Genomic DNA, 26,059 nt, shown 5'->3' on the forward strand with positions numbered 1-26,059 from the left:
AGCCCCCTCCTTTGGGAGAATCACAAGATCACTATTGATTTGGGTCAGGAGACCCAGGAAATGAGAGAGAGACATGCGGAATGTCGCGTTCCCCGGCGATATAAAGCTACGGGACACGGCCATTGTCTCTTGAAGCCAAACTTGTGTATTGCCATACTGGGCTACGTGGAAGCCCTCAGGCAAAGTGGGCTGATTGAGGGAGGGATTGCATGACCCCCAACCTGATTGACATTTGAGATCATGTGAGTCAGGATAAAAGAGGGTCTGAGGGCACAGCCCCTCAGACGAACCAGAAGAAACGCTAGCGATCCCGTAATAGCAGAAGCCATTGGGAGGAAGCCACGTGCATTTGGTTCCATTTGCCTGGAACCGGTGGCTTTTACCACTGAAAAACGGCTTTTAGCTAACAACGGGGAAACCAACTCCCAAAAGACTCGAAGGATTGGCTTCATCAAAGAACTGGGCAAGTTTAACCCGTCTCTCTCTTAAACCCAAAATGCTGCAGCTTGAACGAACTAACAGTGACTTTTATATTTCCATCGGACAATACATTATCCCCTAGACAACGATAGAGCTATTTCTTATTGATTATTATTATACTTGCACTTTTAGATTTAGTATTGATGACATATATTATCTGTATGTTTGCATTGATCTTATTTTTGTGCCCCTTTTATCAATAAATACCGTTAAAAATAGTACCATCAAAAATAGTACCATCAGACTTCAACGGACCTCTCTATCTTTGCTGGTAAGTGACCCAGTTACGGGGTTTCGTAACAGTATTCCCTTGTCTTACCCATCGTGAACTCCTCAAACAGCTCTTGGGGCTTACTGATGCTGAGTGCAAGGTTGTTGCTACAACACCACTCAACTGACTGGTATACCTCACTCCTGTACATCCTCTCATCTCCATCTGAGATTCTGCCAACAACAGTATTATCATCAGCAAATTTATAGATGGCATTTGAGCTACACCTGGCCACACAATCATGGGTGTAGAGAGAGTGCAGCAGTGGGCTAAACACACACCACTGAGGTGTGCCAGTGTTGATTGCCACTGAGGAGGAGATATTACCACCAACAGGCACAGATTGTGTTTTTCCGGTTAGGAATCGAGGATCCAATTGCAGAGGGAGATACAGAGGCCCAGGTTCTAATGCCTGAATCTGGAGCAACAAGCAACTTGCTACTGGAACTCAATTAGTCTAATAATACCAGGAGGGGGGAAAGGAATTGCCAAAGTGTGGGCTCAAACCCTAGTATTGTCCTGATGCGGGGTTTGGGCTGGAAATTCCTTTCACCCCCAACAGATGCTGTTCAACCCACTAAAAAGATTGTTGTTAAACACAAAAATCCAAAACCACTGCCAATGAATCTCTGATTTCCCAAAAGTAGAATTATATATTTTCTACTTTGTTTCCTGGCAATTTCTTGAATATTGGCTGCTCAGCTCACCCGATAACACAAAAGCTGGATACCAGAGATCCTCAAAAAAAAAGAGGCATGAAAACCAGTTGACATTGGAAATGCCGAAACTGACAGTTGGGAGGTGCTAAAATTTATAAGGGCAGCTTTCTTCAAGATGAGTACATTGCATTGTTATTAACTTTTACTGCCTCTGACTGATCTCAACTCAATAAGAACGATTTTACTCTATTCGTTTGGAATCTTCTTCTGTCATATGTTAATACCAAATAAAAAAGACTACAAACCTAATTTCAGCTTCTGCTTGTAAGTAGCCCATGAACAGTTGCTGAAACTTGTATCATAGATATGATGATTAGCATTCATCCCACCTTCATGAATGTGTTAAATTTAAACGATTTAACATATGTTAAATTATGGAGGATGCATTAACTTTGATTGACAACGAATAAAACCTGTACAACAGTGGTGGCTGCCTGCTGTACTAACTTCTGTGTGCTCAATTCTATAATACGGTAATATGCTTCAACAGAATTTAAAATACTGCAAAATAAATTGAACATCTGAACATTTCAAAAGCATTTATCAAGGTTTCAACATTCAAAAATATCAGTCCAATAACTACCTTAAAATTCACCAGATGGTGTTTTGACCTTTGAAAAGAAGAATAAATATGTTGGAAAGGAGTCTACACCCATTGAGTTGTGCACACGTATCAGTCAAACAACAAAGCAAAATCTTAGTAAGTACATAACACGTATTAATGGATTATTTTTATTGTTAAATATAAGGATAAAGGTGTAGAAATTGCATGACTGCCATTTAATGACATTGATGTGTCTTTGTGGGTCAACTTAAGGCTGTTTGGAAAGTCACATTAAGAACACGATCCACAAATCTGGGCATGTTTCCCTGTGTAACACTGAAACTGACAGCACCCGATTCATAGTCAGTCAAATTTATAGTCATATGCACAAGTGCATGTATGCACAGGTACAATGAACACCCTACTAGCAACAGTATCACAGGCACGTAAACTCATATATGCAGCGTTCACAAGAAAAACGTACATTAAACATACGTTATACACTTTTTTATGAGAAGGAGCATAATTAGGCTTTTGTTGGTTGGGTTGGAACCAAATGGTTGAAGGAAGAAGCTATTCTTGAACCTGCTGCTGTAGGACTCAAGTATAACACTTATTTACTACAACATTTTCAGCTATTTACTGCAAGTGTTTAGCTTTCTGTGCAGTCAGCTCTTAAAGGAACATAAAACAGGAAGTACTCTACAAATTCTGGGGAAGTATTGCTACTAGGTGAATGGATTTTGCAATAGTAGGAAGAAGGTTTGAAGGTTTTTCCCCAGAAATTGCTGATATGTAGGCTGGTGAAAGTAAGTGCCTTCAAGGAGCACGGTCTTTATTCAAGGAACCCATCATTTTGGGAGACTTCAACAAGGCCAGTCTGAAAAAATCACTAAGCAATTATCATCAACAGATCACTTGCAATACCAGAGGAAACAACACATTGGACCAGTGCTACACCCCATCAAGAATGCCTACCGTGCTATTTCACACCCTCACTTCGGGAATTCTGATCAACTGGCTGTACTTCTACTCCCTGAGTACAGGCAGAGACTGAAGACTGCAGCGCCAGTAGTGAGAACCAAGATAGTATGGACAAGGGAAGCATAGGAGCGCCTACAGGACTGCTTTAAATCAGTGGACTGGACTGTATTCAAGGATTCATATTTGAATCTGGATATGCTGCAGTTGTTACCGACTTCATTAAAACCTATGTGAATGAGTGCATGCCTACAAAAATTTACTGTACATTCCCAAACTAAAAGCCATAGATAAACCAGGAGGTACGTCATCTGCTGGAGGCTAGATCTGTGGCATTCAAATGTGGCAACCCAGATCTGTACCAGAAAACCAGGTATGAATTGTAGAGGGCTATTTCAAGGGCCAAGAGACAATTTCAAATGAGGTTGGAGGCGTTATCAGATGCACGGCAACTCTAGCAGGGTCTGCAAGACATTACTTCCTACAAAGGGAAACCCAATAGTATGAATGGCAGCCATGCTTCACTACCAGATGAACTCAACGCCTTCTATGTATGCTTTGAAAGGGAGAACACAACTGCAGCTGTGAAGATCCCTGCTGCACCTGAGGACCTCAGTCTGAGAGGCTGATGTTAGACTGTCTTTAAAGAGAGTGAACCCTCACAAGGTGGAAGGTCCCAATGGAGTACTGGGTAAGGCTCTGAAAACCTGGGCCAACCAACTTGCGGGAGTTTCAAGGACATTTTCAACCTCTCACTGCTACGGGCAGAAGTTCCCACTTGCTTCAAAAAGGCAACAATTATACTAGTGCCAAAGAATAATAATGTGGGCTACCTTAACGACTATCACCTGGTAGCACTCACATCAACAGTACTGAAGTGCTTTGAGAGGTTGGTTATGACTAGACTGAACTCCTGCCTCAGCAAGGACCTGGACCCACTGCAATTTGCCTATCGCCACAATAGTTCAATGGCAAATGCAATCTCAATGGCTCTCCATGTGGCTTTAGACCACCTAGGTACCACAAACACCTCTGTCAGGATGCTGTTCATCCACTAGAACTCAGCATTTAATACCATCATTCCCACAATCCTGACTGAGAAGTTGCAGAACCTGGGCCTCTGTACCTCCCTCTGCAATTGGATCCTCGACTTTCTAACTGGAAGACCACAGTCTGTGTGGATTGGTGATAACATCTCCTCCTCGCTGATGATCAACACTGGCGCACCTCAGGGGTGTGTGCTTAGCCCACTGCTCTACTCTCTGTATACACATGACCATGTGGATGGTCATAGTTCAAATACCATCTATAAATTTGCTGACGATACAGCCATTGTTGGTAGAATCTCAGGTGGTGTACAGGAATGAGATATGCCAAATAATGGAATGGTGCTGCAGCAACAACCTGGCACTCAACATCAGAAAGACGAAAGTGCTGATTGTGGACTTCAGGAACGATAAGACGAAGGAGCACGTACAAATCTTCATAGAGGGATCAGAAGTGGAAAGAGTGAGCAGCTTCAAGTTCCTGGGTGTCAAGATCTCTGAGGATCTAACTTGGTCCCAACATATCGATGTAGTCATAAAGAAGGCAAGACAGCGGCTATACTTTATTAGGAGTTTAAAGAGATTTGTCAGGCAAACAAATACACTCAAAAACTTCTATAGTTGTATTGTGTATTCTGACAGGCTGCATCACTATCTAGTATGAAGAGGCCACTGCACAGGACTGAAAGAAGCTGCAGAAGGTTGTATTTCTAGTCAGTTCCATCTTGGGCACTAGTACAAAGTACCCAGGACATCTTTAGGGACATTTTTTAAATCTAATCAATATATGTAACGGATTTACTTATGATTGTTTTATTTTATTTATTATTATTTTTTCTCTCTCTGCTAGATTATGTATTGCATTGAACTGCTGCTGCTAAGTTAACAAATTTCACGTCACATGCCGGTGATAACAAACCTGATTCTGATTCTGGCTTTTTAGCCAGGTGGTCTTGACAGAAATTGTCAGGGACATTTCTGTAAAGACATGAGTGCAATCTAAGATTACCTGCACTAGGAAAAAGCATGCAATGCGGGAAAATGCACATACCTGTGAGCAGATGAAGCTTTCTCACTTTCATAAAGGAGTGTTTTATCTCCTTAATATAGTAATAAGCAACAAACCATGTGAAGTAGCAGTGATTAGCAAAAGCCAATTTGATTCTACACCAAAGACATCATATTTCCTTATAACATGGAAGGAAGCCAAATGGACCACTAAATTTATACCAGCAACTGGTATAGATTTACCAGTGACAGCAATCCTGTCAATTATAATTTCCCATTTATTTCCCTGTAATCTTTTCAGCCAGTGATCATTACTCTGACCTCCATAGGAAATACAGTAAAAACACATGAGACAGTCTTTATTACTGATTGAATGTTGATTTGTTCTGTGAGTAAATAGAAGTGCTTATTTTACAGACAAATGCCATTAAAACCCAATTTTGAGTACTACTGTTGTTATCTTCTCCGAAGTTAGGATATCTAAATCATGCCAAAAAGTCAGGAACTGAATTCACAGCAGACAGTCAGACACCAAGGTTTTATTAAATTAGTCAAATAGGTTTCTAAAATTAAACATACTGCGCTATTCTTTAGAGTTTTTGGGAAGGAACTTCTCAGCCATGGTCATGAAGCATTACTTCTGCACATCTTTCCAGCAGATTTCATCATCTTACTAAGCCTCACATTTTTAAGAAAATAGTACTTTTGAAAAGCTGCAGTCTTACAGTTGCCATTGCCTGGATGTCCAATGCAGTTTGAGTCCATTTCCAGAATTAGGGCCTCAGTAATGTGGATGCTGGACTGGGAGACACTGACTTTTCATTCCAGTGACTTTGGAGGATCTTGAGAAGACAGCATTGGTGCTATTTTTATTGTCCAGTACACGATGCGTTTTCCTCTCACTAGGTGTTATATAACTCTAGTCCTTCCAAGGAACTTTAGTGTTGAGACTAAAAATGTGAAGACTCCAGCTGAACATGTGCAGTATCATGGAATTAGCTGGATTAAAAGGACTAAAAGAGCCAAGACACAAGGGTTTGTCATTTGCCATTCAATGGCCAAAGAAAAGACAAGTTGTGAATATCAAATATCAAAGTATCTCAAATATTTTGGCATGAGTAACAGCCATCCACCACCTTTCCTGGGCCGCTAGGGGAGGTATACATTGGAACAGTTAACTTAATACACTTTATATGAATGCAGCATGAATTGACACTAAACTAGAGGCAAAATGAAATCAATTCTTACACTGGGGAAGAAATACGTCATCTTGATCACTTTTGGCTCTGTAGTCTGCAATGTGGTTTTAAGTCAGCTTCTGAGTCCACACTCAGTCACACTAAGTCAGCTTCTGTCATTGATATATGAGCTGACTGAATGGTTTCAATGTTCTTTGTTATAGAATTAAGGGAGGGTGAATGTTGTAACAAGAATTATAAATGCAGTGTACTTTTTCAGTTTAGGAAAACAGGCAAGTCACACAATTATTTTATGATGAACTCAGCTCTTGCTCCTCTTCCTCAATGTGTTTAATTGGATTTTTTTCCTTTGCTGTTTCCTCACTGTGGTTTTCATTAACTGAACGCAAATGTTGTTGATGTCATATCTCATCTATTCCATGTCTCCTTCATAATGTACACCACTACAAATATAAGGTGCATTGGTAGGAGCTACCAAACACTTGACTCTCTCTTGGAGCACCTCCACAACTCTGCTACATTGAGTGGTACGTGGATGCTGATGGCTTGTTATGCACAGGGTTTCATTTGCTCCTGACTGGGCATTCCATTTTATTCGTAAAATTGAATGTCACAAGGAGACACTATGAAAGCTGCTTTGGCATCTTGTTTCAGTGATTTCAGTAAATAGTAATTCCTTCTCTGCTGACCAGTATTCTGGATAATCTGTTGACAATATACATATGTAGTCATCCCACACAAAAGAGAAGCTGGAAATGGTAGTCAATTTCCCTATTTGACTTTGAGGTCAATGTAGAAAGTGAAGTACTTGTCAGCCCTGGAAGGAGGAGATTGACACCTTGTTTAGTACAATTGTATATCACAATCCTAGAAAGCTAGGAGATATCCTACGCCAGATTCTTCCCACTGCAAGTAATCGTACAAACAAAAAGATCTAACTACCCAGCTGTTGTGACTGAAACACTTAAGAAACAGCAAGTGCTGGATCTGGAGATGATATTGTCCAAAAGATTCTTAGGAAGTCAAGAATGAGGTACAGATCTTATGGTTAGAGCTGTTATATTGGATGCTCATCATTGTACAGGTAAGACAGAGTCAGCTTCAAACAGCGTGAAAGGTAAGTAACATGAAGTAAAATGTAAAACACAGAGTAGCAGCAAAGAATAGCAGTAAGAGGAAAAGCAGGAAGGCCAGTATCAAAGCACTGCACCTTGTATTTCCCCTTTATACTGCACGCTAGTTTGAACTGATTAGATTTGGGAGTCTTCTCTAATAAGGACAGTCTGTGAAACAACATTGAGAGTTATAATTTACTCTGCCATGACATCTCAGACTTACAAAGAAGCTACATAGGTACAAGAGCAATACACTATAATTTACTGACAAGTAGAATCTGAATTAGAATCAGTTTTAAAATCACCACCATACATCATGAAAATTGTTGTTTTGCGGCAGCAATAAATTGCATACATAATTTAAAAATTATAAATTACAAGTGTGAGTGTGTATATATGTGTGTGTGTGTGTAGTATATCTGTATATGTTATAAACTAAATAAGTAGTGCAAAAAAAGAGCAATAAGGGGAAAAGTAGTGAGGTAGCATCCATGGGATCATTGTTCATTCAGGAATATGATGGCAGAGGGGAAGAAGCTGATCCTGAAATGTTGAGTGTGTGTCATCAGGCACCTGAACCTCCTCCTTGACGGCAGCAATGAGAAGAGGGCATGTCCTGGATGATGGGGGTCTTGGAAGTCTTGGAGCTTGTTTGTCCGCTCACCCTACTCTTCTTGAACATTGGTATGATTGTTATCCTTTTAAAGCAGGTGGGAACCTCTAACCGCAACAGTGAAGATGTTCTTGAACACTCCCACCAGTTAGCTGGCACAGGTTTTCAGTGCCCTACCAAGTACACCATCAGGGCCTGACGCTTTACAAGGATTCACCCTCTTGAAAGATATTTTGATGTTGCCTCCAAGACAGAGATCATGGGGTCACCAAATACCACGTGGATTCGCACAGGTATAGTTTTATTCTCCTTTTCAAAGCATGCATAAAAAGAGTTGAGCACATCTGGGAGTGAAGCATGACAGCCATCCATGATATTAGGTTTTGCTTTGAAGGCAGTAATGGCCTGCAAACCCACAAAAGAGATGACGCTTTGTGTGCAGCTCATCAAATATTCCTGTTAGGACTATTCCAACTGAAATCCACATTGGCAGCCACGGGTACTTTAGTAAGCACATGATTAAGCAGGTGATTAAACAAACATATAAGCAAGTATAAAATTAAACTACAAGAAAAATAACAATTCAGATCCTAATCTAACACAAGATATAATTTTGTTAGCACATCAATAATAGTGAATGTGCAAGGTTCATATATTCACAGTAACTCTCACAAGATCAGCTCTAAGAATAGAACTGTAAGCTTATGCCCCAAATTACATTTACTAGGTCATATGAATACATAAATTTTTAGCTTCCTAATCTAATTATGTTACAGTACAGTATATGCCCAAATGGTTCAAACGGTTCCATTTATTATCAGGGAATGTATACAGTATACAACCTGAAATCACAACACAATGTGCTTGTTTAAAAGAAAGTACAACATAGATGTAACTACCAAAAGAGTGGAAGTTTCATCACATCTGCAATTCATACAGGGGACTTTATACCAGGCTGGATTGGTTAATACAACAAATAATAAGACAAAATGTAGTACTCAAAATCCTTCTCTGACTGACCTCAGCACAGATTAGAGATCAAACCTGGGACCTCTCTCATTGTGTTGCTTTGTACTATGCTCAGAAATGCCCATGGAGAATTGATGCAAGGTTTTCTCTAAGGGACTAAGGTTAGGCCCTTATCTTTGTTGATTTTTCACATCCTGAACCATGTTACTGTGGCTTTTCTATGTTTATAAAGTTAGAAGACTCCAGCTGCTCAAAGCAAACAGAAACTAGTTCACATTTGGCACATACTAACACAGCTGCAGGCATTATTAGGTCCAGATGAAGAAAAAAAAACTTATTCTGGATAGGATAGTAAGAAACAAAAAGAAGCAAATCTTAGCCTGCATCTGACAAACACTTACAATCCATATGTCAACATGAAAGGCTTAATATGTTGTTTATGGCCTGGGATCAATTTAACTCCAAAATTTAAACATAAACATGTTATTAAATTTCTATTTAATATAGTTCAGTAATTATTGCAAACAATAGTTGCAGTCAAGCAATATATTTAACAAAATAAATTGCTTTCACAACCACAGTGAATACAATATAAACAAGATGCTTCTGTGATCTATACTTGGTTAAATAATTTATGGGAATTAAAATAATATACATCTCACTTATAGCTTGAATATGAAAACAAACTCAAAGAAGTGTAGTCAGTTCCATTGTCAGCTGTTCCCAGTCACTTATAACACACTGTCTCCTCATTACTAAAACCATTCAACATGCAGTCAATACAGAAGAGCATGCAGTCAATAAAAATTGTTCGACTGAATTATAGGACAACAAATCTAATGTCCTGATTCGATGTGAGTAGTGTTTCTGCCTACATTGCACTGACCAGGTTAAAGGGGATCTAATCGGATTGCAGGTCGATATTGAGCAGCCAACCTTTGGGTTTGTGGTAAAGTGGATCGCAGGTACGTTCGCCGCTATTCCTCCCATTCCCTGCCCGAGCTCCTTTGCGAGCAAGTGCATTTCTGCTGTTGCATTTGTGCAGTTATGTAAATATTGGTAATATTAAATTCTTTGGAAGTTCCACTTAATTAGAATTAGAAATGACAATCAACACCTTAATACTGATATACAATTTTTGAACATTTTAACATTTACGTAGATAAACAGTGGTGTTAAGAAATAATATCTTGAATTCCTGCAAAAGGCATATAGAATCAGAACAAACATACTGAAGCAAAGCCAGAGCACCACCAGTGCTCAAACCCGACTATATAGAGCATCTAAAGGCAAAAGCAACAAGCAAACTGGTGGAGGAACTCAACAAGTCCAGCAGCATAGAGTCACAGAATCATAGAATACTACAGAACAGAAACAGGGTCTTCAGCTTACCCAGTCTATACTGACCCAATTTTCTGCCTTTTCATACCTGACTGCACTTGGACCATATAGGACCATATAGAACCATAGAACATTACAGCACAGAAACAGGCCTTTTGGCCCTTCTTGGCTGTGCCGAACATCTCTCTAAACCACTCATTCATGTCCTTATCCAAATTATTCTCAAACATTACAATTGAGCCCACATTCACTGCAACCAATAGCAGCTCATTCCACATGCACCATCTCCCCTAGTTCTCCTGTGCTCCAGGGAATAAGGTGATAATTTATTCAATCTTTCCCTATAACTAAAGTCCTCAAGTCCTAGCAGCATCCCTGTAATTTTTCTCTGCACTCTTTCAAGCTTATTGATATCTCTCCTATAAGTATGTGACCAGAGCTACATTCACTATTCTAAGTCTGGCCTCACTAACATCTTAAACAACTTCAACAAAACATCTTAATTCCTGGACCTAATGCCCTGATTATGAAGGCCAATCAGAATTAGAAACAGATTAATATACTGGCCTATGTCATGAAATCTGTTCTTTTGCGGCAGTATATTGCAATGCATAATAATAAAATTATAAATTAGAATAAGAAATATATTTTAATAATTAAGTAAGTAGTGTACAAAGAGAACCAAAAATATTGACATAGTGTACATGGGTTCATTGTCCATTTCAGAAATCTAATGGCAGAGGAGAAGCAGCTGTTTGTAAAGCATTGAATGTATGTCTTCAGGCTTCTGCACCACCTCCTTGATGGTAGCAATGAGAAGAGGGCACGTCCTGGATAATGGGGTCCTTCATCATGGAGGCTGCCTTTTTGAGGCATCACCTTTTGAAAATGTCCTGGATGCTGGGGAGAGTAGTGTCCACGATGGAACTGGCAAGTTCACAACTTTCTGCAGCTTTTATTCGATCCTGTGCAGTCGCCCCTCTGTACCAGACGGTGATGAGACCAGAAAGAATGCTTTCCGCAGTACATCTGTAGAAATTTGCAAGTGTCTTTGGTGTCTCACCAGATCTCCCAATTCTCCAGATGAATATAGCTGCTGTCGTGCCTTCTTTGTAATTACATTAATATATTGATTAGTTGATTAAAATGCTGACAGATAATGAGAAACACTGACACCCAGGAATTTGAAACTGTTCCACTACTAAGCCCTCAATGAGGACTGGTGTGTGTTCCCTTGACTTCCCTTCCCTGAAGTGCACAATCAGTTCCTTGGTCTTACTGATGTTCAGCATGTGGTTGTTGTTGCGACACCACTCAACCAGCTGATCTCTCTCACTCCTGTATGCCTTCTCATCACCATCTGAAATTCTGCCATCAATAGTTATATCGTCAGCAAATTTATAGATGGTGTTTGAGCTGTACCTAGCCACATAGTTGTGGGTGTTAGAGAGGGTAGAGCAGTAGGCTAAGCACGCACCCTTGAGGTGTGCCAGTGTTGACTGTCAGCAAGGAAATGTTACTTCTGATCCACACTGACTGTGGTCTCCCAATGAGGAAGTTAAGGATCCAGCTGCAGAAGGAAGTACAGAGGCTAAGGTTTTGGAGCTTGTTTATTAGTACTGAGGGTATGATGGTGTAATCACAAACAGCACTCTGGCATGGGTACTGCTATTGTCTAAGATATTTAAGGCCAAGTGGAAAGCCAGTGAGATTGCACCTGCTTTAGACCTATTGTGGTGATAGTCAAGATTTTGCTCAGGCCATGACCAACCTCTCAAAGCACTTCATCAGAGCAGACGTGCTAAGAGCTATCTTTACTACCTTATCTAGCTGTGATGCACCTTTCAAGTAATTATCGATCTATATTGCCCCCCAAGCTCATTTGTTTTACTGCACAACTCAGAGCCCTACCATTCACTGTATACATCTTATCATGCATTGTTCTCCCAAACTGCAATACCTGACAATTGTCAATGTTAAATTCCACATGCTATTTTTCAACCTACTTTCCCAGTTTGGTGAGATCACGCTGCAAGCTTGATAGCCATTCTTGCTGCCACCTACATCCCTCCCCCCCCGCCAAATCTTGGGGTCATCTACAAATTTGTTGATCCAGTTTACCACATTATCATCTAAATCATTAATTATAGATATTAAATAGCAACAGACCCAGCACTGTGCAGACAGGCGTCCAGTCAAAGAGACAGCCATCTACTACTACACTCTGGCTTCTTCTGCTAAGCTACTGTCAGATCCAATTGACTACAACATCCTGAGTGCCAAGCAAATTTACCTTCTGAACCAGCCTCCCATGCGGAAATTTATCAAAGGCCCTGTGAAAGTTCATGTAGACAATGTCCACCGCTTTTTCTTCACCAACCTTCCTGGTAACTTCCTCAAAAAGTTCTAAAAGATTGATGAGACCTGACATACCACATACAAAGCCACATTGACTATTCCTAATCAAGCTCTGTTTATCCAAATATTTATACATCTTGTCTCTTAGAATATCTTGCAATAATTAACCCACTACTGACATCAGGCTCACGGGCCTATAATTTCCCGGTTTATTCTTAGAGCCTTTCTTGAAAAACACAAGAGGAAGTAAGTACAGTGATGCAGAGGTAATGTTGTGCAGGAGAGAAAGAAGAAATGTAGGAAGAAAGACACAGAAGAGACGGCAGTGGGGAAAATGGGAAAGTGTTCATACTCTCGTCTAGCCAAATCCTGTCACCTCCTCCACTCTCCTTTCAGCTTCTTTCATTCCCTTCAGTTTTTGTTCATTTCTTTGCTCCATAAATGACCCAAGAAAAAGCAATAAAATATAAAGAAAAAAACTAAGAAGAAAAAGCAGTTCAACTTACAATCCCTTGAGCCTGCTCTGCCCTTCAAAAAGATCAAGGCTCATCACATTTTTCGTCTCAACTTCCATTTACTGACTGAACCCCATAATCCTTGATTCCTCTGTGGACCAAAAATCAATCTTAGCTTTGAATGCAACTAATGAGTCAGATCACACTGACAGCTAGTTAATGGCACCAAGGGAAAATGCTAGCTACCTATATAGCTCATGTCAGCTCATTTGAGGATTCTATTCCTGCAGCCAGAACTACATAAGTAGAGAAAAGGCTGAAGGTCAGATGCTGGATTATCTGACCTTTCACCTACTGCATTGTCTGGAGGAGACTACTGCTTGTACTAAGCTAAGGGGCTAGATGTACTTGATATTTTTAATTTAGAAGTTTTTGTGTCTCCAAATTACTTGCATTGTACTTCCACTAATTTGCAATATCTCTAATCAACAAAGACACTTATAGACTGTGGAAAAGACCTGCTGAATGCATGAGCAAGTAATCTATGCTGCCTGAGTCCCGGTCATATCCCACAGATCATGCGACCTCATGGGATGCTAAGAGCCACCCACTTAAAAAAACAATTACAGGAGGTGAAAGTAACATGTGGGCCAGATTGAGCATGAAAAGCTCTCTGGTGTCAAGGTTATCAAATATTCACAATCTTTGGCATTCTAAAACATTAAAGAGGTTTTTAAAAAGTGAGATAAATAACTAAAACACTTCTAAAATATTATAATTAACAGTAAAAATACTATATAAAGAAAATAACACTAAAATACATAAAGAAAATTAATGGCCCCTCTCCTGTCAGAATATCTGAGAACAAAGTCATGCCAAATTTTTGTTTGACATGTTGTTTTGGTGCCCACATGACAATAAATAGAGGAAAAAAATGGAAAATGACTTGACTAACTGCTCTTTTAGATCTATCTAGAAAGAGGCCAATATTTGTCAAAAGAACAGAAAATACTAGAAATACTCAGGAGATTAAGCAGAAACTTTGGAGAGAAAAGCTGAATTAACATTTCAGGACAATGTTAGTCATCAACTTTCCTTTGCTGTATCTAGGCCAGGATCTAAGGCTAAACCAGAAATGCCTCTCTTGTCTTGATTCAATAACCTACATCTTCCAGGTAACTTGGGGTTTAACTGCCCTTTTTCCCCCCTCATCTGCCTACATAATCCACAGCCACTGATTTCCCAACCACACTCTTCAACACCTTTCCCTTCCAGTTCCATCTGTCCATCATCCCCCTCCTTACCTGGTTCTGCTTATCATCAGTGTACCAGCCCCAACCACACCGCTCTTTCTCACCTATTTACATGGATCAGTACAGCAAAGTACAGGCCCTTCAGCTCACAATGTTGTCGACCTTTAACCCTTCTCTAAAGTCAATCTAAACCTTCCCTCCCACATAGCCTTCAGTTTTCTTTCATTATTGTGCCTAAGAGTTTTTTAAATGTACCTAATGTATCTGCGTCTACATACTACCTCCCCGCAGCATGTTCCATCTGTGTAAAACATATTTCTAACATCCACCCCTCTCCTTTAAACTTTCTTCCGATCATCTGGAATTATGTCTGCTCAAATTAGCCATTTCTGCCCTGGGGAAAAAAGTCTCTGGCTCGTACATCTCGTACACTTCTATCAAATCACATCCCATCCAGCTTCACCTGAACAGAAAAGCCCTAACTTGCTCAATCTATCCCGAGAAGACGTTGGCTCTAATTCAGGCAGCATCCTGGTTCTAGTTACCTTCCCATTGTTATGAATGTACCACAGCTCTGAGGGGCCGAAGGGGCGGGAGCAGCCCCCTCCTTCCGGAGAATCGCAAGAGCACTATTAATTCGGGTCTCGGACCCAGGAAAATGAGAGACAATGTAACGGTTTTGGCCATTGCTCTTAGAGACACCTGTGTGAAGGGCATGACCCTGCTACGTGACAGCTACCACGGATATGGACACCCTCGGGCAATGTGGGGGTGGGGATTGGATCACCCTACTTTGATGGACATCTACAACTCGGCTAGTCAAGATAAAAGGGGACTGCAGGAGGCGGTACCCCAGCGACGCACCAGAAGGATTCCATCGCTCAGCGCTCCCGTGATAGCTGGAAGCCATTCAAAAGCCACGTGCGCTCCGTAACTCCTTTGCCTGGGGAGCGGGTGGCTGAGAATACCGAGAAGGACTTCGAACTAATAACAGGGAAACGACGCTCCCCTGATTCAACGGAGTTGCTTCATCAAAGACCCAGGCAAGTTTTTCCATTCCTCCTCAATCTCTCTACAATACGTGAAACCCAGCGATTCCCCAAAAAGACTGAAGCCTGCAGACTTCTGAGTGACTTTTATATTTCCAACGGACAATATATTATCCCCTAGACAACAGTCGAGAGTATTTCTTAATGATGATTATTGCTATACCCGCGCTTTAGATTGAGTTTTGCCGATGCATATGTTCTGAATGTTGGTATTAACCTTACTTTTGTGCCCCCCTTTATGAATAAAAACATTCGAAAATAGTGCCATCAGACTCCAATGGACCTCTCTATCTTTGCTGGTAGGTTATCCAGTTACAGGATACGTAACACCATACACTCACTGCACTGATGCAGGGTCTTGATCCAAAAAGTTAACTACCCCTTTACAGTCACAGATGCTTCCTAATCAGTTGAGTTTCTCCAACAGTTTGATTTTTGTTTTACTTTACAGCATCTGCAGCCTTGTGTCTGTGAGCTACAGGCTGGGTTAATTCTTGGACTTGGTCCTTCTTTGCCTTGCCTTGGTTCTGCACTTCCAATCATCTCCAAGTCCACTCCAGCAATGGTCAAACATTAGCTTATCCTCACACTCAGGCTGGGCCCTGAGCCTCGTCTGGCCTCAGCAGGCTGCGCTGCACCCGTCCTGCATCTTTGAGACTTCAGTTCACACCCCAAAAAGTTCAGGTCATACATGCAGTCCAAAAGCTCAAATCCGAAAGTGATTTCAATTGGCTATCGATTGCAGTGATATTTTTCCAGAAAAAAGTGTGATTAATAGAGTAGTTAGTAGTTTTTTTTGCTGTCAGTGAGGCATTGGGGTATTTCACCAGCGTCATCTTAAACTGGAAGGTTTACAGCTCAAAATGCAAAATGCTTATGATTTAAATTTTCTCCTTAATCATACATGTTGCTGAAATGGCTGTAAATAATAAGTCTAGCAAGGTTGCCTTCTAGAGCAAAATAAAGAACATGAATATTTATGACCCATATTTTATGAACTTTTGTTTCACTTATATTGTATTCATGTAATAAAGATCGCACTTACAATCTTTTTATTGTATTACCTGTGTGAAGCACATTGCTAGAAAGAAAAAAAGTTTAAAGATAAAGACTTACTTCTTTTAACCAAAGAAGCTTTGGTGGCTGCATTTCTGGGGACATCACTCCGCCCACATAACGTAGCACACAGTATTTAGTTTTATTTATTCGGTCTACTTGATCAACCGCTCGATGATCCATCCACATGATAACATTCCTATTGTTCACCCCTGCATCATATGTAGCAAAAAAGCATTAAAACCATAGTATGACAGATACCTTAATAGCATAATTCCATATGTCAAAAAAAGCTGTAATCCAAATATCAAACACATTGTCAAAAACTTTGCTAATCATTTACCACATGCCGTACAAAGGCAACTCCTTAGTCAAAATCTTTAAAAAAAATAAATGTAGACAGTGGTATAAGTGATCTGGATTTTTTTTAATTATTAAGCAATTGAAAGTCTTAGAAAACATATTTAGATGTTCAATACTGTAAAAGCGAGAATTAATTTTGGCAATGAAGTGAATCTTTGAAGATGCAAGATTTGAAATTATATGATGAATTGATTCATTCTTTACTAAATCTGCCTGGTTAACACTTCAATTTCATCAGCATTAAGACTGATTTTGAAGCAAGTAACTGATTTGCACTGATCTGGTACAGTTGTCTCAAAGTTCTATTTGAATTCAACCCCAACCTTCAGGGGCATCCATGTGAAGTTTGCTTGCTCTCTCTCTAGGTACGAGCTTCTCCCACATCCCAAAGGAACATCGGATGGCAGATTAATTGGTTCCCATAATTTATCCCTAGTGTAGGTAATAAGTAGAAAAATTAGGATGGTTTGGATGGGTTTATAGCAATCCTGCCAATCTATAGAATTAGAGTAATAGAGCACCACAGCACAGAAGTAGGGCCTTTGGTCCATCTAGTCTGTGCTGAGCAATGAATCTGCCTTGTCCCATCGACCTGTACCTGAATCAAGAGCCCTCCATACCCCTCCCATTCATGTAACTATCTAAATTTCTCTTAAATCTTGAAATCCAATCCAATTATACATCCTTAGGGATGTATAATTTTGTATACTTTTATCAAATATCCCCTCACTTTCTACACTCTAGGGAATGAAGTCCTAACCTATTCAATCTTTCTTTATAACTCCTTCAAACCCAGCAACATTCTTATAAATTTTCCCTGCACCCTTTCAACCTGATTTACATCTTTCCTGAAGGTAGGTGATCAAATCTGCACACAATACTCCAAACTGGGCCTCACCAATGTCTTATACACATTCAATATAACATCCTAACTCCTGTACTTAATCCTGAGATTTATGAAGGCGAATATGCCAAAAGATTTCTTTACGACCCTATCTACCTGCGATGCTACTTTCAATGAAATTATGGATCTGTATGCCCAGATTATTCTGTGCTACTGTGGTCGTCAGTGCCCTAACACTCACTGTGTAAGTCCTACCCTGGTTTGTCCTTCCAAAGTGCAACACTTCACACTTGCCTGCATTGTATTCCATCTGTGAGTTTTCAGCCCATTTTTCCAATTCATCGAGATCTCACTGCAAGCTTTGATGGTCTTCCTCGCTGACCACTACACACTCAGTCCTGGTGTCATCCAGAAACTTGCTTATCCATTTTATCACATTATCATTCGGATCATTGATATAGATGACAAACAACAACCGACCTAGCACCGATCTCTGCGGCACTCCACTAGGCTCAGGCCACCAACCAGAGAGGCAACCATCTACTACCGCTTCCTGGATTCTCCCACAAAGCCAATATCTAATCCAATTTCCCAACTCATCTTGAATGCCTATCAACTGAACTTTCTTGACCAGCCTCCCATGTGGGGCTTTGCCAAATGCCTTGTTAAAGACCACGTAGACAACAGCTACTCTATGAGATTGGTTAGATATGACCTACCATGCACAAAGCATGTAATCTCTTTCCATAACTGGAAAACAACACTGTGCAGTCCAGTTTCTAGGAGATATTCCACAGCATGACTCTAATGATAGATTTTTAACTTTTGGCAAAGCTGCTTATGTAATATAACACTGTTCAAGATCAGAGCCAAGTTTAATATCACCAGCATATGTTGAGAAATTTGTTAACTTTGCAGCACAACTACAGCTACCATGCCTTTGAAATATTTTGAATGGTATTATATAATAGATCGATATATATCTTTCAGATATGAAGCAACAATATTTACCTTCTGTATTCACAGCTAGAGGTTCAAAGTTTTCATCAAGTACAACAAGAGAGCAGGTGGCATCAAAGCCAATGCCTTGGATATGGCTCAAATCAACCATCTGAGTTATTTTCTGAAAGATCAAAAGAAATTTAATAAAACTGAAAGCTGTTTTTGCCATTATATTCTATATTTTTCTTTATATACTGATTGGAAATTTTATTTAATTCTCCCTAATACGTTCTTCCTAATTCACCTGTGCAGATATCTAAATACAAGTGTCCCCTGCTTTATGAATGTTCGCTTTACACCACTTCACTTTTACAAAAGATCTACATTAGTAACCTGTTTTTGCATTACAAAGAGGATTTCTGCTTTTACAAAAATTTTTCCCATGTAAATTAATGGTTCTTTGCTTTACTCCATTTCGGCTTAAGAAAGGTTTCATAGGAACGCTCTACCTTTGTAAAGGGGGGGGGCCTGTAATTCCAAACAGTAGAGATTCTTATCACAAAATTTTGCATTATTTGAATAAATCTCGGCTGTACTTTCTCCCCATTTTCCTCCACAGTCTCTCCTCTTCATGTTCTATCCATGAAATATTTTCTCTTAAAATCCACATGAAATTACCTGCTGGGAGAAAATATGCAGCATACTGCAAAGCAATGGAGATCGAAAGACTGCTAACTTTGATATTTAGTTATAACTATGTATATAGTCAAAGACAAATTTCAGGCTTCATATCCTGAGGGCATCATTTTTCCCAAATATCCTGTTAAAATATGGTTCCATTTTAGGGAGAACCATTTTATGGTTCACATTTACATGTGAATTACTGAAATACAATATGTACTGCCACTAAATGACTGAGTCTAAAAATTGGCCCTGGCACACCAGTTTAGGATTAAGTCACTGAAAGACTACATAGCAATGTCACAAATAAATCAGAAGCAATAATGTGCTTGTTTTTTTATACATTGATTACATTTGTTGTTTTATTTAATTTGTTCATGAAAACCAGCCCTGAAGTGTACTGGTCCTTCTGGCAGATGAGAAACTGTGAAACACCTGACAAACAAATGGAATCACTGCAGTGGGCATCATTTCCGGTCTCTCACTTTCCAGAGTAAACACATTATTCTTGGTAACAAAGTCTATTTCTGGCCATTGAGAAACAATTAAATAGAATGTAGAAGAACAGCACTGAGAGAAAAAATTGAGGTAGTTTGAGAAATAATCATAACAGTGCTATTTTCTAGTGCCTCCACTCATCCAGAAAATAAACCATAATGGGTCAACATATCAAGTCAGCAAAGTTTAGTTTTATAGATGAAACTACTTGCCAATTGCTCACTTAAGAGCAAGTTCAAAATTCTGCATTAATAATCATGTACTGTACCTCATGCCAGCTGGTGTAAGGATTAAGATTACATGTATCATTGAATTTAATATTTACAAATGCATTGAGAGTTGACATAAAACTATAGTGTTAGAGTTAAATGACTTAAACAGAGTAGACAAGGTGCTGGATTCCTGTACTACAAAAATACAGTTTATTCTATGAATAGTTCTTTTGTTCAATAAAGTCCCACAGTTTTTTTATATGTACCTTTGAAACAGTACAGCATGCTGCCCAGATTTCAGCAGAGGACTGCTCATAGTAATCTGGTTGTGGCTCCCAGATCTGGACTGGTTGTTCAGCCTGGATCATCACTTTGCCGTTTTGATCTACAAGTGCTCCCCGCACACTTGAAGTCCCAACATCAATCCCCATGTAGTAGCGCATGTTGGTCAATCTATGAAGTAAGTAAGTCACAAATAAGAAACATTTGAGAAATCATTTATAATAAAGTAATGATGGGATAATATAAAATATCTCATTTTTGTTACTTTTAGTTTACTGAAATTCCTGTCAAAGTTCCATATAATGTTCCTTACTCAAACTAAAAAGAGGAAGCCAGGGAAGTAATAAATTTACAGATAATTTATAATTCCAAAGTTGTTGCTGCATTTCAAAAGGAGCTATGGATAAGCTTTTATAGCTATTAAATGAAATTATCATGAAAAATTTCAAATGCTTATTAAAGTAAGGCATAATTGCAGTCCTCAAAAAAAATAATTTCAACAATACATTGTTCTTCATTCTGGTACTCCAATTCAGTGATGTAAATTCATAACAAGCTTAATGAATAAATGTACTGGTGCGCGGCCTAGTGAATAAGGCATCAGTCTAGTGATCTGAAGGTCACTGGTTCGAGCCTCAGCTGAAGCAACGTATTGTTTCCTTGAGCATGGCACTTAACTGCGACGACACCAGTGCCAAGCTGCTTGGGTCCTAGTGCCCTTCCCTTGGACAACATCGGTGGCGTGGAGAGGGGAAAGCTTGCAGCTTGAGCAACTGCCAGTCTCCCATACAACTCTGCCCAGGCCTGCGCCCTAGAAACCTCCCAAGGCGCAAATCCATGATCTCACGAGACTAATGGATGCCTATATATGATAAATAAATGTTCATCTGTTATACAAGGCAAATATAATTATCAACTGTACTGTAAAATTACTGTGTATAAAATTACTGTGTTGTAAGCAGAGGATTGGTGCTATTGATACCTTTCCTTTAAGTAATAATGATTAAGTCTATTAGGTGCTTTCAAAGCTTAGTCATAGATGAATGATTTGTTTGGTTGGCATGGACTATACAGGCATCAGTAAAAGTAACTAACTGTTGCCGAGGCATGCATTACACATTGATTGATCTGTGCATGAAGGAATGAGAACAAAATTCACAGACATGATCCATCTGATAAATCTAAGTTTAAATTATATTTTATTTTTATGAAAATAAATCCACAAACTCACAAGGACAAACCTCTGTACAATCCATTTTCTACGCAAAGTGATTTTAAAATGAAACTTTAAATATTTACTTATGATATTTTATATTCCACGATAACCATATGTATGTTCTGTTCATAGTAGTATAATATTTTACAGTTAATTAAAAGTTAATCAATTATTCATTTTGCTTTTCAATGTGCTGACTGAAATTTCTTTGTGACTGGCTGCTCAGCCAGATTGGTGACATCACAGTTAATGGACTCCATAAATCTTTTTGAATTGAGACCTGTTAGAAGTGAGTGTTGGAAAAGGAAAGGCATTTACCTCAGTGAGCGCTTTTGAAATTGGAATTTAGTGTTGTCACATGCTTAGCTTGCATACTGTTCATATAGATCAAATTATTACACAGCGCACAGGGGTAGTACAAGATAAAACAGTATCAGAATGTAGAATAAAGTGTAACAGATACAGAGAAAGTGTAGGCAGAAGAATAATGTGTAAGAACTTAACAATGTAAATTGTGATATCATTCCCAGCTCTCTACTTTACCCCTCCATCTCCCAGTTTCACCTGTCACCTTGTGTTTCTCCTTCCCCTCGCCCCACCATTATCTCAACTCCTCATCTTTTTTTCTCCAGTCCTGCTGAAGGATCTTGGCCCAAAATGTCAACTGTACTGTTTTCAATAGATGCTGCCTGGTCTGTTGAGCTCCTCTAGCATTTTGTGTGTGTTGCTTGGATTTCCAGCATCTGCAGATTCTCTCTGATTTGACATCAAAAGCCCATTTTATCATACTGGGGAATCATTCAAATCATCATATAACAACAAGGTAGAAGCTGCCGTTGAGACTTGGTATGCGCCTTCAGGCTTCAATATTTCCTGCCCAATGGGAGAAGGGAAAAGAGATCACGGCCACTGTGGGCGTGGTCTTTATTTATGCTGGTTGCCTTTCTAAGGCAGCGAGAAGTACTGACAGTGTCCGTAGATCGGACGCTGGTTTCCTTGATTTACTGAGTTGTGCTCACAACTCTGCAGTTTTTTTAGTGGTCATGAGCTGAGCTGTTGCCATACCAAGCTGTAATGCACCCAGACAGGATGCTTTCTATGGTGTATTGATAAAAATTGGGAAGTGATAAAAACTGGACTGTTTATCCTTTTAAAGTATTTCTTGGAGGTTACTGTGTGCTTCACAGCTCACTGCAAATTCATTGTAACATGAAAAAAACAGGGTAGATTGATGGTGCAAATCCTAGCAGAGAAGGTCAAATTTACAATCCACGCTGCTTCGGAGAACTAATCTCAAGAGGCATGTTTTATTTTGACCACACATAATCAAATTTTTGTCATGTTTTAGATGGATAACTATTTTAGATCTCTCTGTCCTCCACTATCTCCTTGCTATTCAACACATTATCTTCTCACGGTTTCACCTGCTTCCTCACTGCTCCCTTGCTAAATCCCTGGTACCTATTCACAACTCTGATCACCCTCCATTACTTGTGCTTCTTTTCACCCTAATCTCAACTCCATTCATAAACAAATAATTCCTGAAATACTCAACACATCAAGTAAAGAAAAAAAAGAGAAAAGTAATGAGTTAAAGTTGTAAGTTGATGGTCAAACTAAAGCGAGTTTATCAACTTGAAATATTAATTATTTTTAATTTTACAGATGCTGCCTGACTTCAGAGCATTTCCACATTTTCTACATCCGCAGTATTTTACTTTTGATTTACTTCCGTGGTTTGCTGGTGACACACGATGGCAATGCACAAGATGCCAAAGCCAAAGCCTGATAGCCAAACAGCTACATTTACCTTGGAAATCCAGTTATCTAGTGGCATTCAGACTGAGGTACTGAAAATAACTGCCATGCAAAAGTGACACATAGACTATTGAAGGAACAAAACCAAAATTCTTTAAACTCCAATCTATGTTTTGAAGTCACTCCTTTAAGATTTCAAAGGATGGAGTGCAGAGTATTTTCAAAATACGAAATTGTTTCCTGTTGCTCAACAAGTGATATCACTCCTACTACAGACCAAAGAGCATTGTCAGTTATACATATGAAATGTTACTGCATAACATAAAAACAGTGTGGCACTAATAAAAGTTCAGAATGTTGGATCCATACTAGGCCATCTCAAACACAGAGCTTCTCATTTATGGACAGAACCCAGGAATGGTGTTGTGCATTGGAAATAAAACCTCTCACAGACATTTCTGCTTCTGCCCTTGTTTGGAAATCAATAAGTTCCAGAAAGAATTTCCAAGTCCAACTTTTTCAAAATAATCTCAATTAGTAGTTTTGGCTGAAACTCGAAAGCTACATACATGGCAACTGTGAACCTCTTATGTCAACAATGAGCTTTTCAAGTAATGTAACAGTTTGGTGCTGTGACTTTTTTCAGTGTTGGGTAGTTATCATTAAAAACTACTTAAATCTGAATGCACAAATGGAAGACAATGTATCAATCAGATCATTTGGAGGACAGAAATAAATTAGACCCAATTCATACAACTATTTATTATTTGCAACAGTGAACTGTCATAATGAGCTCCTGATTTTTAGAAGACAAGTTATGTTTTAATTTTGTACTTAATTCATAAAAAATAAGTGAATATAAGACCTTGGTCAGACCCCACTTGGAGTACTGTGTTCAGTTCTGGTCACCTCACTACAGGAATACTAAATATGTGGATACAATAGAGAGAGTGCAGAGGAGATTTACAAGGATGTTGCCTGGATTGGAGGGCGTACCTTATGAGAAAAGGCTGAGTGAACTTGGCCTTTTCTCCTTGGAGTGTCAGAGGATGAGAAATGACCTGGTACAGGTGTCTAAGTCGTTGAGGAGGATTGACTGTGTGGATGACCAGCTTTTTTTCCGCAAGGCTGAAATGGCTAACACGAGAGGGCATAGCTTTAAGGTGCTTGGAAATAGGTACCAAGATGATGTCAGGGGTAAGTTTTTCACACAGAGAGTGGTGGGTGCCTGGAATTCACTACCAGTGGCAGTGGTAGAAGTGGATACAATAGGGACACTTAAGAGATCTCTTAGATAGGTACATGAAGCTTAGAAATTCTAGTCAGTTTCTCGAGTAGGTTACACGGTCCACACAACATTGTGGGCCGAAGGGCTTGTAATGTACTGTAAATTTCTATGTTCTATAAAAAAATAAGGATTTTCTAAATTAATCTCTGCAGCTTTTTGGATGTTGTCATGAAATTTATTTTCTTACGCACCAGCTGCAGCCACTGAAATATGGATACTTCCCTAAATGAATATGTTAACCATTTGTCGAACACTCTTGTCAGAATAAGAATCAGGTTTATTACAATTGACATGTCATGAAACATGTTGTTTTGTGGCAGCAGTACAATGAAAGACATAACAAATTACGAGAAGTTACATAGTGCAAAAGAGCAATAACTAGGCCATGTTCATGGGTTCATGAAACATTCACAATTAGTGGCAGACAGGAAGAAAGTTCCTAAAATGTTGAGTGTGGATTTACAGGCTCTTGTGCCTCCTCCCTGATGGTAGTGATGAAAAGAGGGCATGTTCTGAGTAGTCATGGTATTGCTTTGGTAGAAATGAATATTTAAGTATAACTAGTAAAGAGCTATTCTTAATTTTTTTTAAAAAATCACAGAAATTTTTGTATGTCATTTGAATGGCAACAATTATTTTGGCCATTGTCCCTTTACAGAAGACTTCACTTCCTCCAGAGGCCCAGAGTTGCACAATTTTGTAGGCAATCCAATTTATGCTGTGGCTAAAAGAGTGGATGTGGGAAATCAGATCTGCACTGTTGGAAAAGGAGCCTTGTGCTTCATACTTGTATACCATGAAGCAGGAACAAGGAAAATAAGGCAGCATTGTTTGAAGGGAGCATATCAATAAACTATTTATTTTAAAGGGGTACATTGGGAATTTTAGAATTAAGATCAGATGGGCCATTGACCATTCTAATCAATGATCAATATTTTCAGTGGGCCAGGTGGATCACGGGATAGTAGTTGGTTTGGAAATTATTGAGCATTATGGGAGAGAGAGCAGCAGGTTAATTGGAATTTTGCCAAGCAAGGAAGACCTCCAATAAGCACAATTATATACCAACCAAGTGTCCCAAAGACAACATTGTTCTAGTATGATAGCCAGGACAACATAAATACTGTAACTCTGCATTACTCCAAAGTCAACCACATTAGGGTTGTAAGGGTGATTCACAACCAAAATTGTCAAAAAAAAAACTTCGGAATGATGCAGAATTGTCTAGAAACATCAGTTATTGCATTTTGCTCCAGCAAAATATAAAATTTTAGTTAGACAACTGGATATTTTTCCAAAGTACAATAACTGATGTTTCTAGGCTAATTTACATCTCTCCAAAATTTTATCTTGAGAGTTTTTTTTTGTGTATCAATCACTCTTGCAACCCTGATGTGGTTGACTTTTACTTACACAACACTAAAATAATCTTCCAAGAGAATCCACAACCTTGTCTTAGGGCTTGGAGGCTTGCATGCTTCAATGACCCAGAGATTTATGTTGGCTTGAGTCAGGACC

General features: G+C 39.2%; 1 protein-coding gene across 4 annotated transcripts in view; it reads right to left on the reverse strand.

The window, feature by feature from the left end:
• Nucleotides 1-26,059, reverse strand: part of fggy (FGGY carbohydrate kinase domain containing) — a 302,066-nt gene that overhangs the window by 261,723 nt on the left and 14,284 nt on the right. For 3 of the 4 annotated variants that reach the window (XM_059984315.1, XM_059984313.1, XM_059984314.1), the window contains exons 2-4: nucleotides 20,264-20,450; nucleotides 18,676-18,787; nucleotides 16,518-16,669 (exon numbers count right to left, since the gene is read on the reverse strand). In XM_059984315.1, coding sequence (XP_059840298.1) covers nucleotides 16,518-16,669; nucleotides 18,676-18,787; nucleotides 20,264-20,440 — 441 coding nt within the window. In that variant the 5' untranslated portion in view covers nucleotides 20,441-20,450. Of the gene's footprint in view, nucleotides 1-16,517; nucleotides 16,670-17,143; nucleotides 17,253-18,675; nucleotides 18,788-20,263; nucleotides 20,451-26,059 lie in introns of those variants that run through there. The other variant, XM_059984316.1, reaches the window with a different exon arrangement.

This window comes from Hypanus sabinus, chromosome 11 (genome assembly GCF_030144855.1).
Source record: "Hypanus sabinus isolate sHypSab1 chromosome 11, sHypSab1.hap1, whole genome shotgun sequence".
Classification (NCBI taxonomy): domain Eukaryota; kingdom Metazoa; phylum Chordata; class Chondrichthyes; order Myliobatiformes; family Dasyatidae; genus Hypanus; species Hypanus sabinus.